The following is a 13,173-nucleotide window of genomic DNA, read 5'->3' as shown; positions in this document are numbered from 1 at the left end:
TGCTGTGTATGTAAGGACGCCATTGTTTGTTTTGTATCCATTTATTGTCTTCCAACTTGTTTCTATACAGAGTGCACTTTTATCAGGACCTCTGAATAACCTTGTGGTTTTGAATTAAATTGAATCAAACGGAATAACTTTGACTTTGCAGAAACTCTCCTCTGATCTGTTAAACCAGTTCACCACATGTAAATACTGTACATGACAAGTTTCATGAAAAACACAGGGCTAAGAAGGATATTTACATGTGGCGAACTGGTTTGCACTTCTCAGAGCAATAACTCATCCCAAACTTGGCCAAATGAGACAGTAGGGAGAGGTTTTCCTGAGCACTGGTTGTGTTTTTCCCACTATCCTATCCCTAAGCAGCATCAGCTGGTGCAGACCCTCTACAAACGGCAGCAGCCTCCCATGCCAGCCCCCCAGAGCTCTGTGGCTGTGCAGCCCAAAGCTAGTCCTGTTGCTCCTCTGCAGCCACCAGCCGGCCCTGTGCCCCCCTCCCCCCAAACAGCAGCTCAGCCTGCAGCCACAGGACCTGCTGCACCTGATTCTGACTCTGACTCTGAGCCCACGGTAACCTCCCTCCCCTCTGGCAGCCTGCTGCTCTTTGGGACAGGGGGGCTAACGGGCCCTGTCCTTCTGTCTGGGGCCTTCAAATCTAGCTAATCACCTAACTGTATTCATTCAACATTTGAATTGGATTAGTTCCCTTTAAAATAACTGCATGTTTTATTGATCCATGTCAAACATTTTAGAAATACTTGCTCTTGGATTTGTCCTGTATCCTGTAAACATCAGGGCTGCAATAAGGTGCAAACAAACAATGTAAAGACTCATCTTTTAATCTTTTTAGTAGTTTTTTTCTAACATCAAAGACCGATATTTCATGCTTTGCATCGTGTTCAAAGATATCCAACCAAAACGATGAGTTTTAGAAGCTGTCTGGCTGCTTTTCCTTTCACTATGGTTAATGTCTAAGGTTGTCATGAAACATCTCTGTCCCTGGAACCTGTCACCACTCAGTTCTGTCTCTTGATTCCTGTGTTTTGCTATATATTGTTCTGAATCTTCTAAATCCAATCTCTCAACAACAACAAATGTAATCAATAACTGATTATCCTCAAGACCCTACATTGGCGCTTTGCCACTAATCAACCATGTCTTTTCACTAACCAGTAGAATTTGTTTCAATGTGGTTTTGCAATGGTTCTGTATTTTGGGATGCAATGAAATAATATCCTCTCTTAGAGAATGGCTAATCAACCTGTATATCACCTGTAATTTTCTTCCTTCTCTCCCTGATTTTCATATTCCGTGTGATATTTTTCCTAATCTTCATGACTGTCTTTCCTCCCCAGCCTCTGGCATCTGGCCGTGGGCTCCACAAGGTTGGCTCCCTGACGCCCCCCTCCTCCCCAAAGATGGGCCCCCGGGGTGGCCACAGGCGCATACTGAGCGATGTCACCCACAGTACTGTGTTTGGGGTCCCAGTCAGCAGGTCCACCCAGCTACTGCAGGCGGCTGCAGCCGAGGCCAGCCTCAACAAGTCCAAGTAAGCTGAATTAACTAATCTCAATGAACTAACAATCAACTGTCCAATTATTCTACTGACACAGAGTGAGATTCAGGCCAATGAATATACAACAGGCAACTGTATAAACATCCCCTTTATAGCCCAGTTTGAATAGACAGTTTATTCCTGTTAATCTACAATTAACACAATAGACTTTTAATTCACCCATATTTGCTTACATGCTCTATATTTGCACAGACTCATTTGTACATAAGATAAATGAGATGGATGATTTCCTCTGTAACCTTTGTGTTTCCGTATGTGTGTTGTAGGTCAGCCAGCACCACCCCCTCTGGCTCCCCCTGCTCCTCCCAGCAGAGTGTGAACCAGCCAGGTGAGGGCGGTGCCCAGACCATTCCCATTGCACCGTCTGGCAGCTGGAACCCGTTTGGTGACGACAACTTCTCCAAGCTCACTGCTGAGGAGCTACTCAACAAGGATTTTACCAAGCTGGTCGAGAGTAAGACCACAATGCCCAATCTGCGTATACACATCTGCAAGTGCAATGGATAGGTGGTAGAAAAAAAGCATCACTTCTGTTCATTTACCTAATTGTCTATGTCTTTATGACAGCTACAACAGTGGAGAGGGCCAGCCTCTCCACAGAGAACCTCATTCCAGGTCTGCAGCCTGTCTCTGCTGCTGGTGCTACAGGCAAGGCTTTCCCAGGTAAGGCTGTCCATGTTTTCAACAGCTTCCCTCCCTCTCTGTGTCATACCTACGTTATTATCCCTCCCTCATCTCTACATATTTCCCATGAGGTGTCCTCATGTGTTTTTAGGTGTTGGCTTCGTCTCTAAATCTTTAAGACAAATGTTTTCTCCATTTTTCCTCATTTACAATGTATTAATATTGGTTTGTGTAGTTGTTGGTCTAGCTTCTGTAACTTTGTAGCAAGTACGGTGTGCTTTATGTTGCGTCATGATTAGGTGTCCGTATATATACAAATCAGCTGGGCTTGACAATCTGGACCCTCTATTTCTGAAACTGTCCGCCGCCATTGTCGCAACCCCTATTACCAGCCTGTTCAACCTCTCCTTCGTATCATCTGAGATCCCCAAGGATTGGAAAGCTGATACAGACCGATATCCATCCTGCCCTGCCTATCTAAGGTCTTCGAAAGCCAAGTCAACAAACAGATCACTGACCATCTCGAATCCCACCGTACCTTCTCCACTGTGCACATCCGAGCCGGTCACGGGTGCACCTCAACCACGCTCAAGGTACTAAACGATATCATAACCGCCATCGAGAAAAGACAGTTCTGTGCAGCCATCTTCATCGACCTGGCCAAGGCTTTCGACTCTGTCAATCACCATATTCTAATCGGCAGACTCAGTAGCCTCGGTTTTTCTAATAACTGCCTTGCCTGGTTCACCAACTACTTTGCAGACAGAGTACAGTGTGTCAAATCGGAGGGCATGTTGTCCGGTCCTCTGGCAGTCTCTATGGGGGTACCACAGGGTTCAATTCTCGGGCCGACTCTTTTCTCTGTATATATCAATGATGTCGCTCTTGATGCGGGCGATTCCCTGATCCACCTCTACGCAGACGACACCATTATGTATACTTCTGGCCCTTCCTTGGTCACTGTGCTATCTAACCTCCAAACGAGCTTCAATGCCATACAACACTCCTTCCGTGGCCTCCAACTGCTCTTAAACGCTAGTAAAACTAAATGCATGCTTTTCAACCGTTTGCTGCCTGCACCCGCACGCCCAACTAGCATCACCACCCTGGATGGTTCCGACCTGGAATATGTGGACATCTATAAGTACCTAGGTGTCTGGCTAGACTGCAAACTCTCCTTCCAGACTCATATCAAACATCTCCAATCCAAAATCAAATCGAGAGTCGGCTTTCTATTTCGCAACAAAGCCTCCTTCACTCACGCCGCCAAACTTACCCTAGTAAAACTGACTATCCTACCGATCCTCGACTTCGGCGATGTCATCTACAAAATAGCTTCCAATACTCTACTCAGCAAACTGGATGCAGTTTATCACAGTGCCATCCGTTTTGTTACTAAAGCACCTTATACCACCCACCACTGCGACCTGTATGCTCTAGTCGGCTGGCCCTCGCTACATATTCGTCGCTAGACCCACTGGCTCCAGGTCATCTACAAGTCCATGCTAGGTAAAGCTCCGCCTTATCTCAGTTCACTGGTCACAATGGCAACACCCACCCGTAGCACGCGCTCCAGCAGGTGTATCTCACTGATCATCCCTAAAGCCAAAACCTCATTTGGCCACCTTTCCTTTCCGTTCTCTGCTGCCTGTGACTGGAACGAATTGCAAAAATCGCTGAAGTTGGAGACTTTTTTTATTTCCCTCACCAACTTTAAACATCGGTATATAGCCCACCCAATTTACCTACCTCATCCCCATACTGTTTTTATTTAATTTAATTTTCTGCTCTTTTGTACACCAGTATGCACCTGCACATGTTCATCTGATCATTTATCATTCTAGTGTTAATCTGCTAAATTGTAATTATCCACTCCTATGGCCTATTTATTGCATACCTCCTCATGCCTTTTGCACACAATGTATATAGATTATTTTATTTATTTATTCTACTATGTTATTGACCTGTTTATTGTGTAACTCTGTTGTCTGTTCACACTGCTATGCTTTATCTTGGCCAGGTCTGCGTTGCAGTTGCAAATGAGAACTACTTCTCAACTAGCCTACCTGGTTAAATAAAGGTTAAATAAAGGTTAAATACAAATAAATATATCAGTCCTAGAGACATCCAACTGTCCTGTGTTCTAGAAAGCCCTTCTAGACAATCAGAAACTAGTGTTCAATAATGTTGTTTATTGTGTTATCCTCAGCTCTGTTGTCCTCAATGACATCTTGTTGACTTCAATTAGATCAATAACTGTAAAAATAAAAAAAATCAACATCCATCCTCCCCCTATTCTCCTGATAGCTCTCATTCCTTCTCTCTTTCTCCCTGTGTGATGTTAAGCTGAGAGATCTGCTGACATCCTGAGTTTGGATGCAGGCTCAGAGATGTTGAGTGGCCCGGACCCCTTTAACACACACCCCCTCTCTGACACCCCAGGTAAAGCCCTTTCCCAGCATGCAACATTGTTGTGGAATGAAGTGGCAGGTTCCAGTTGTCTGTCTTTTTCAATTCTTGCACATAGACGTTCCTGAGATGCTCATGTTGGTGGATTGTATACACTACATGGCCTAAAGTATGGAAACCTGCTCGTCGAACATCTCAATACAAAATAATATGAATTTGTTCCCCCTCTTTGCTGCTATAACATCCTCCACTCTTCTGGGAAGGCTTTCCATTAGATGTTGGAATATTTTTGCGGGGACTTGCTTCCATTCAGCCACGAGCATAAGTGAGGTCAGGCACTGATGTTAGGCAATTATGCCTGGCTCGCAGTCAGTTTTCTAATTCATCCCAAAGGTGTTCGCTGGAGTTGAGGTCAGGGCTCTATGCAGGCCAGTCGACAAACCGTTTATAGACCTCGCTTTGTGCATGGGGACATTTGTCATGCTGAAACGGGAAAAGGCCTTCCCCGAACTATTGCCACAAAGTTGGAAGCACAGAATTGTCTAGAATGTCATTGTATGCTGTAGCATTAAGGTTTCCCTTCACTGGAACTAAGGGGCCTAGACCAAACCATGAAAAACGGCCCCAGACCATTAGTCCTCCTCCACCGAACTTTACAGTTGGCACTATGCAGTCAGTCATGTAGTGTTCTCCTGGCATCCGCCAAACCCAGATTCGTCTGTCGGATTGCCTGGTGGTGAAGCTTGATTCATCACTCCAGATAACGCATTTCCACTGCTCCAGGGTCCAATGGCGGCAAGCGTTACACCACTCCAGCCGACGCTTGGCATTGAGCATGGTGATCTTAGGCTTGTGTGCGGCTGCTCGGCCATGGAAAACCATTTCATGAAGCTCCCGGCGAACAGTTATTGTGCTGACGTCACTTCCAGAGGCACTTTGGAACTCGTTAGTGAGTGTTGCAACCGATTTTTGCGCTACGTGCTTCGGCACTCTGCAGTCCCTTTCTATGGGCTTGTGTGGCCTGCCACTTCGTGGCTGAGCTATTGTTACTTCTAGACGTTTCCACTTCACAATAACAACACTTACAGTTGATCGGGGCACCTCTAGCAAGGCAGAAATTTGATGAACTGACTTGTAGGGAAGGTGCCATCATTGAAAGTCACAGGTCTTCTTCAGTTGGGGCGGCAGTTAGAGCATTGGACTAGTAACCGAAAGGTTGCAAGATCGAATCCCCGAGCTGACAAGGTCAAAAATGTTGTTCTGTCCCTGAACAAGGCAGTTAACCCACTATTCCTAGGCCGTCATTGAAAATAAGAATTTGTTCTTAACTGACTTGCCTAGTTAAATAAAGGTAAAATAAAAAATACCATTGTATGTTTGTCTGTGGAGATTGCATGGCTGTGTGCTTGATTTTGTACACCTGTCAGCAACTGAAATAGCCGAATCCCTATTTTCAAGGGATATCCACATACTTTTGACCATGTAGTGTATGTCCTATAGCTTATGTCCTTTTAAAGCCATTGTTTATATAATGACTCTGAGATTACATGGCTTTGCTCTGTCATGCTATTGTTCCTGTCCTGTTAGCTCAGTAAACGCACTCATTGATTCCCTTTCAGCTCCTATGAATAGAGACTGGATCGCCTCACACTTGTGGACCCGTGCCTCTAACTGCACTGTTGCCTGCTTACCAGAAGGACACATTCTACTTTGTTAATTGGATTGCTGTACTGTAGCCTACCTCTGGAGGTGCCTGCTTCAGAATGCCCTTGTCACTGAGAAAAGTGGGAAAGTTTACCATCACATCTGAGCTCTTCCTTCAGTTGGTAGTTGACTGCTTTTCCAAATGGCACAGGAGCAATACACTGTCTTAGCTCAGTCTGGTCTGTGCAAAGGCCCACAGAGTGGCTCCAGTGACAGTCAGTCAGTGGGGGCTGAGGGGATAAAAGGCAGCCTGTGGCTGTTACATAAGCAGGGTGTGGTTAATCTTCTCTGTCCTCTCCCCACTCACACATTCTTCTACACAGTGTTCTATATCCATCAGTGCCCTAAGGAAGAGTCAACAACAGAAACTGCATCACTGCTTTTGTAACCTTTATTTATTTGACTAGACAATTCATTCAAGAACAAATTCTAATTTACAATGACGGCCTACATCAGCCAAACCCGGACGACGCTGGGCCAATTGTGCGCCGCCCTATGGGACTCCCAATAATACAGCCTGGATTCAAACCAGGGTGTCTGTAGTGATGCCTCTAGCACTGAGATGCAGTGCCTTAGACCCCTGCGCCACTCGGAAGCCCAAATGTCTCTGTTGGGAGAGCACTGCACAGTGTCTGCAGAAGTTCACATAACCACAGGCCAGATGTAAGGACCTCCAAGCCTGTTGCGCCACAGCATATTTCAGAAGGGATGGTCCTATTGTCTAGTTATTCATAATATGTCATTCTTAAAGGGGATTAAAAAGATCCTCACAGATTCATAATATGTCATTCTTAAAGGGGATTAAAAAGATCCTCACAGATCAGTGCATGCTGCTGTCTTGTGGTGCCAAACGAGGAGTACACCAGAGCCATACATCTAAATATGGCTCTGGAATGCACAGCTGTTGTGTCATAGCAGTTTGTTAGCATTGACCTATGACCTTTATCCCTTAGTGAAGGGGTCAAATGGGCAGCTGTGCTGTGTCATGTTCTGAGCCCACACCCCCTGCCCAAGGTCCTCTGTCCCCCCATAGCAGCCAGTCACCTGTAAGTATGTATGGAGAGATTTTGACCCAGAAGATACTCCCACACGCATGCACCTGGTTTGCACTCAGGCTGTTTGGATGTACTAACCTGCTGGAGAGGCACATATCCTGAAGACCGTTCTCCTGCTTTGTCTGTGACACACCTGGCACACCCAGCAAAGCTGACTTAATAAGGATGCCATCAGTCCGATAGTGCTGGTTGATCCAACACTTTGTCAGTGATGAAAGTGAAGAGTCATGTAAGGACAGTCAGTGATGTCGGAATAGTCTGGAACGGCGCCATGATAGCTAACCCCTGGTATGTTTTTTTGTATAGGCTGACATTTTGCTCTTTGAGACTGTTTGGCAATGCTTGTCTGCCATATTGAAATGAATCTGTCAACTAATGACCAAATACAGATGAGATGATGACACTAGCTGCTAGTTGTTTATCTTTGTCTGTTTGATTGGATGGATTTGTGTTTTGATGGTTAAGACGATCAGGGTACACACTCCCTTTTGAAGGCATGTTGTTTTGCTTCACTACCAGTTTGATATGAATGGTATTAATACAGTGGGCCCAGCTGAAATAAACCTGTCCTCTACTCAAGCATGGTCTGTGATCTCTAATATCACACTAGGGTTGATTTAATTTTTTCCTAATCTTTTTTTATGCCCCTCTGCTGAATAGGAAAGCAAGAGGGACAGGGTTGCCTCATGGCAAAACATGACGCAGCCAGTAGAATAATGACAAATCCAAGAACTAACCGTTACTACCCCTTGTGAGCGTTACCCTTTACCAACTAATGCTCATTTTGATAGCATCATTAATTACCATGTTCTAAGTGGTACCTAAATGAGCCTTCATCTCTTTTCTCCCTCTACTCCTACTTTGCTTATGCAAATTCTCCCTCTTTCTATGCCTTTCTCACTCCTGGTCCTCCCTCTCCTCTTCCTGTCCCTCTGTTTGGATGGCTCACAGATAAGCTGATTGAGGGACTGAAGTCCCCTGAGACTTGTCTGCTGCTCCCTGACCTTTTGCCCCTGGCTGACCCCTTCAGCAGCTGTGGAGAGGGCAACAGCAATGGTATCAGGCTATCCAGTCTGCATGCCTGTCTCTCCCCTTCCTGTATCCTCTCCAGATATGAGAGATGCTTCTGGTTGTTTATGAACTCATATCTGTCTCCTATACTTTATTACCTGGAGCTTTTTTTTATTCCTTCTGTCCTTCTCGTTCATTTCTTTATCCGACCATCTCTCCTGTTCCATTTTCAGCTGCAGCTAAGGCTGATACGTATGTGGACTCTCTGATCCTGGGTCTGGACACAGCCTCAGCCAGCCTGCCAGGTTAGTTTTTACCACTCCTCTGTATCAGCCTTGAATTATAGGTAGTGTTATTACATTATTGCCTTACATCAGTTGGCGTGCATGAATGAACACTGTGTGTGAGGCCACAATGCATTGGGATAACACAGAGGGATTTGCCTTCACTAAGATTGAGTGAGTGTTATTTCTGCCATCAATGTCATACAGGCATATCAGTCTTAATTCAGGAGCTTAGTTGTGGTTTCCTTTGTTTTAACTATTGCTTGGTGTTGAAAGGATCGGGTCATTTATCAGTAGCCTGCTCAAACATGCCCTGCCAGGCTGTGCTGACAGGTTTGCTTGCAGCAGAATATTATTCCCTGTCACCATTTTTTTTATTGCTGTTAATTAACGAGACTGTCTGGAATGGTTGTGACAGCGAGCGTCTCGGTTTATCGCAATGAACCGTTACTATGACGTACTCTTAAGGGTGAACAGGTAAACATTTGCAGTGCACTGTTGATTAGCAGTGCTGTTCTGCTCCAGATGAACATGAGCAAAGTGTGAATGTTTGTGTAATGGCTGACATTTCCGACAGCCAGTGAAAATAGGCTGGAGCTGGGGACAAGGAAGCTACTGCTGAGCAATAGAGCATGTCTGCTGCCCCTGGGTTTGACCTCTCCAGATCATTCAGTGGGCAGTTTTTTTTTTTGCTCAGCTTTTGGTTGTAGTGGAAATCTGCTCCACTAGAGGACACTAATGGACCATGGTCCTGTCATTGGTCCAACTACTACATACAGTACCATTACTAGTCTGGGGTTTGAGCAGGGTAGTACTTGGAGGATAAATTTATATTAGGAACACCTAATATTAAGTTGCAGCCCCCATTTTGCCCTCAGAACTGCCTCAATTTGTCGGGGCATGGACTCTACAAGGTATCGAAAGCGTTCTACAGGCATGCTGGCCCATGTTGCTGCCAATGCTTTCCACAGTTGTGTCAAGTTGGCTGGATGTCCTCTGGGTGGTGGATCATGCTTGATACACAGGAAACTTTTGATTGTGAAAAATCTAGCAGTGTTGCAGTTCTTGACACAAACCGGTGTACCTGGAACATTGTATGATAGTTGGTGCCAAGGCACTTAAATATTTTGTCTTGCCCATCACCCTTTGAATGGCACACATACATAATCCATGTCTCAAGGCTTAAAAATCCTTCTTTAACATGTCTCCTCCCCTTCATATACACTGATCCAATTTTGAAGTGGATTTAACAAGTTTCATCAATAAGGGATCATAGCATTCACCTGGTCAGTCTGCCATGGAAAGAGCAGGTGTTCTTAATGTTTTGTATACTCAGTTTATAAGAGGAAGTTCAAATTTACTTTACGTCTGAACTTTTTTCTGTGGGAAGAGGGTGAGCAAGCTTATTAACCCAATGCTTTTTTCCCTGTTTGGGCTAATGGCCTGTTTACTTTATTTCCTTCTTCCTCCCTACATCCTGTGCCCTGGCCTCTCCTCCCTCAGACCCTCTAGCTGGGGAGGACTCTCTGCTGGGCTGCTCTCTGCTGTCTCACACCTCCACCCCTGGGGTTCAAACTGTCTGTGTACCTCCATCCTCCTGCTCCTCTGCCTCCTGTCTGGATGAGCTGGCTTCTGTCTCATTTGGCACTGCCCAAGCACCTGCTGGTAAGACCCTCTCACCAGCTGTCATATACTGTACAATGAGTGTACAAAACATTAGGGACACCTTCATAATATTGAGTTGCACCCCCTTTTGCCCTCAGAACAAACAGCCTCAATATGTCAGGGCATGGACTCTACAACGTGTCAAAAGCGCTCCACAGGGATGCTGGCCCATGTTAACTCCAATGCTTCACACAGTTGTCAAGTTGGCTGGATGTCCTTTGGGTGGTGGACCGTCCTTGATACACACAGAAACTGTTGAGCGTGAAAATCCCAGCAGTGTTGCAGTTCTTGACACTAAAACCTGTGCGCCTAGCTACCATAATACTACCATACCCCATTCAAAGGCACTTACAAAAATTATTTTGCAGCGTTTGCACAAGGTGCTTAATACATGAATTTGGCACTCTGAAATTCAACTACTGGAATACCTTGAAAATCAAACATTTTCTCAAGTTGGTACTTACAAAGTACTTTAATTAAAATGAGATGAAAACATAAAATGATCAATTATGTTAATATTAAAAATATTAGAAAATGTACTGGTCGTGCAAATACATTTCCAGGCAGTCTACTGAGTTTTATTTCCTCAAGCTTTGCACTCTAGTTGCCAGGAGAGCTCGCTCATTCTACCTACACTGCCACTCAGCCAGGCAGGTACAGAACTGACTGATTAGGTGCCACCAAACGTCACATCAATAGCTAAAATGCTTGTCAAATGTACAGTAGATTCCTCCTGCCTGGCAGGATATTGATGTTTATGAATGAGTTTTGCCAGACTCAACCAAGGATGTAGTGGAGGGTGAGGGTAAACACCGTTTACTTACCTTTATATTTGGGAAATGGCGTTTCATCTCCCGGATTTGCCTTGTTAGCAGCGCATTCATTCACTACTCTGTCCAACGGGAAACTCCGCCTATGATGTATGATGCCGAGAGGTGAAACGAACTACCTCAGCCCAGACATAGTGGCAAGTAACAGAGGGACGCCGCTGATAGTGGAAATTCTTTTAACATCCCTTGACTCCTGCCGTGTCAACAGACATCTCCCCCCCCAGTGTACAACTGGTAAATAGTCGCTTATATTTCAGTCAGGTGTCTAGCTAGCTAGGTAGTTCAAAGGCTCTGGCTATTAGCCAGGTAGCTAGCTGGCTAGAAGGATGAAGTTAGAAGCTAATGTTGAATGAAACCTGACCTCAGCAGGGGCAGTTGACTGAAATTAAGCTAGCTGTAATCCAAAGATGGGCTACTTAAAGTTCTCATAACAAAATACCTTTTCTTTATAGAGTAGTGAGACAGACAGTGGTGTGTCAAGCTGCAAAGGAGATACACAGAGAGGGGGAAGCATTGAAGCAAGCAGGGAGAGAGGGTAGTAAGTAGTACAGTGGTTCCCAAACTTGGGGTCCAGGACCCATGTGGGGTGCGAATGTAAATAGTGTCTTTTGATCTTATCAAACGCACAATTTAATTTTCTTCTCTCTAATGGGTATAGAATACAATATTTTTGAGTCTACGAATGGCTTTTTACACCGTCAAAATTCACTTTCATGTCATTTAGTGAAATAAAGACATTTTAATAATATGTATACTGAACAAAAATATAAGTGCAACAATTTCAAAGATTTTACTGAGTTAGAGTTCATGTAAGGATATCAGTCAACATCATCAGTAATGACTTACCACTCATATAGTAAATAAAGTGAAACCCATATTATTGAGTTGTACCTGTAAGGTAGTGATAACTGCGACTAGAAACAATTGCATAATAGGAACTATAACAAATTGATGATCCTTGAAAGTAAGTATTAGTGCTTGAAAAAGTACAAGTCAAATTCAAGTACTGTCTATATGAATCCTGATCTTGCCCATTCACCCTCTGAATGGCACACGTACACAATCCATGTCTCAATTGTCTCAAGGCTTAAAAATCCTTCTTTGACCTTTCTTCTCCCCTTCATCTACACTGATTTGAAGTGGATTTAACAAGTGACATCACCTGGATTCACCTGGTCAGTCTGTCATGTTTTGTACACTCAGTGTGTTACCTGTGTGTAAACACCCCTCAGCAAGTCTGACCTCCAACTTATGTTCAGCCAAAACTAAACCTCACGCCTGCAATATCTCTCAGCTTTAACGCCCAGTCAAAACACTAAAATACATGTTCAAAGGAAAGTGACCTTTGAATGTATCTATCATATTAGTAATATCAAGATAAGCCAACTGACCTGTTGGCAGCCTGTATCAACAGCCCTTCATAGTTCAAACAGTGAGGTATTAATTTGTAGCGCTCTACAGCAGCCACAGCATTGTGGGATCTTCTGCAGACCCTTGACTCATTTACAAAAGCCACATCAGATGCATGGCTTAGTACTAACGTTGTGACTGCTCTGGCCGCATCTGTCTCTGTACTCCCTGCACCCTCCCCCCACTCGCACTCTTCTGGGCTGCGCTAACCTTCCCCCTCCATCACCCCTTCACCTCCTCTCCTCCACCTGCAGACTCTGCTTACCTCATGTCGGGCTTCCAGCCACCCGAGGCTGGGGAGAAGGGCACTGAGGACGAGTTTGACCCCATCCCTGTGCTCATCTCCAAAAACTCCAACAACCAAGGTATGTAAGGTATACCAGCAGAATGTAGATAGGGTATGGATCCACATGTCTCGTTGATCCACACATATCTTCTGAAGACCAGAGTACTGTTCTGTATGAGCTGTCTCCCTCAACCCATATAACCCAAGGTGACCATGAATGAGCACAGCCATCGCTGAGAAGACCCTAGCTAACAACTTAGTTCATCTCTTACACCTGATGAGAGCGACTATAGCTGGATTGTGCTGTAACCTTAGC

At 44.8% G+C, this 13,173-nt stretch overlaps 1 protein-coding gene across 5 annotated transcripts in view; it reads left to right on the top strand.

Moving 5' to 3' along the window:
- The window catches only part of LOC139410901 (AP2-associated protein kinase 1-like), a 32,802-nt gene that overhangs the window by 12,525 nt on the left and 7,104 nt on the right, over window positions 1-13,173 (top strand). The window contains exons 12-20 of one of the 5 annotated variants that reach the window (XM_071156555.1): window positions 370-573; window positions 1,359-1,552; window positions 1,846-2,033; window positions 2,147-2,242; window positions 4,550-4,645; window positions 8,323-8,427; window positions 8,616-8,687; window positions 10,170-10,331; window positions 12,826-12,936. In XM_071156555.1, coding sequence (XP_071012656.1) covers window positions 370-573; window positions 1,359-1,552; window positions 1,846-2,033; window positions 2,147-2,242; window positions 4,550-4,645; window positions 8,323-8,427; window positions 8,616-8,687; window positions 10,170-10,331; window positions 12,826-12,936 — 1,228 coding nt within the window. The remainder of the gene's footprint in view (window positions 1-369; window positions 574-1,358; window positions 1,553-1,845; window positions 2,034-2,146; window positions 2,243-4,549; window positions 4,646-8,322; window positions 8,428-8,615; window positions 8,688-10,169; window positions 10,332-12,825; window positions 12,937-13,173) is intronic. The other 4 variants (XM_071156558.1, XM_071156556.1, XM_071156557.1 and 1 more) reach the window with 4 other exon arrangements.

The sequence above is a fragment of the Oncorhynchus clarkii genome, chromosome 6, assembly GCF_045791955.1.
Source record: "Oncorhynchus clarkii lewisi isolate Uvic-CL-2024 chromosome 6, UVic_Ocla_1.0, whole genome shotgun sequence".
NCBI lineage: Eukaryota > Metazoa > Chordata > Actinopteri > Salmoniformes > Salmonidae > Oncorhynchus > Oncorhynchus clarkii.
This window is presented reverse-complemented; position numbering and strand designations above follow the sequence as displayed.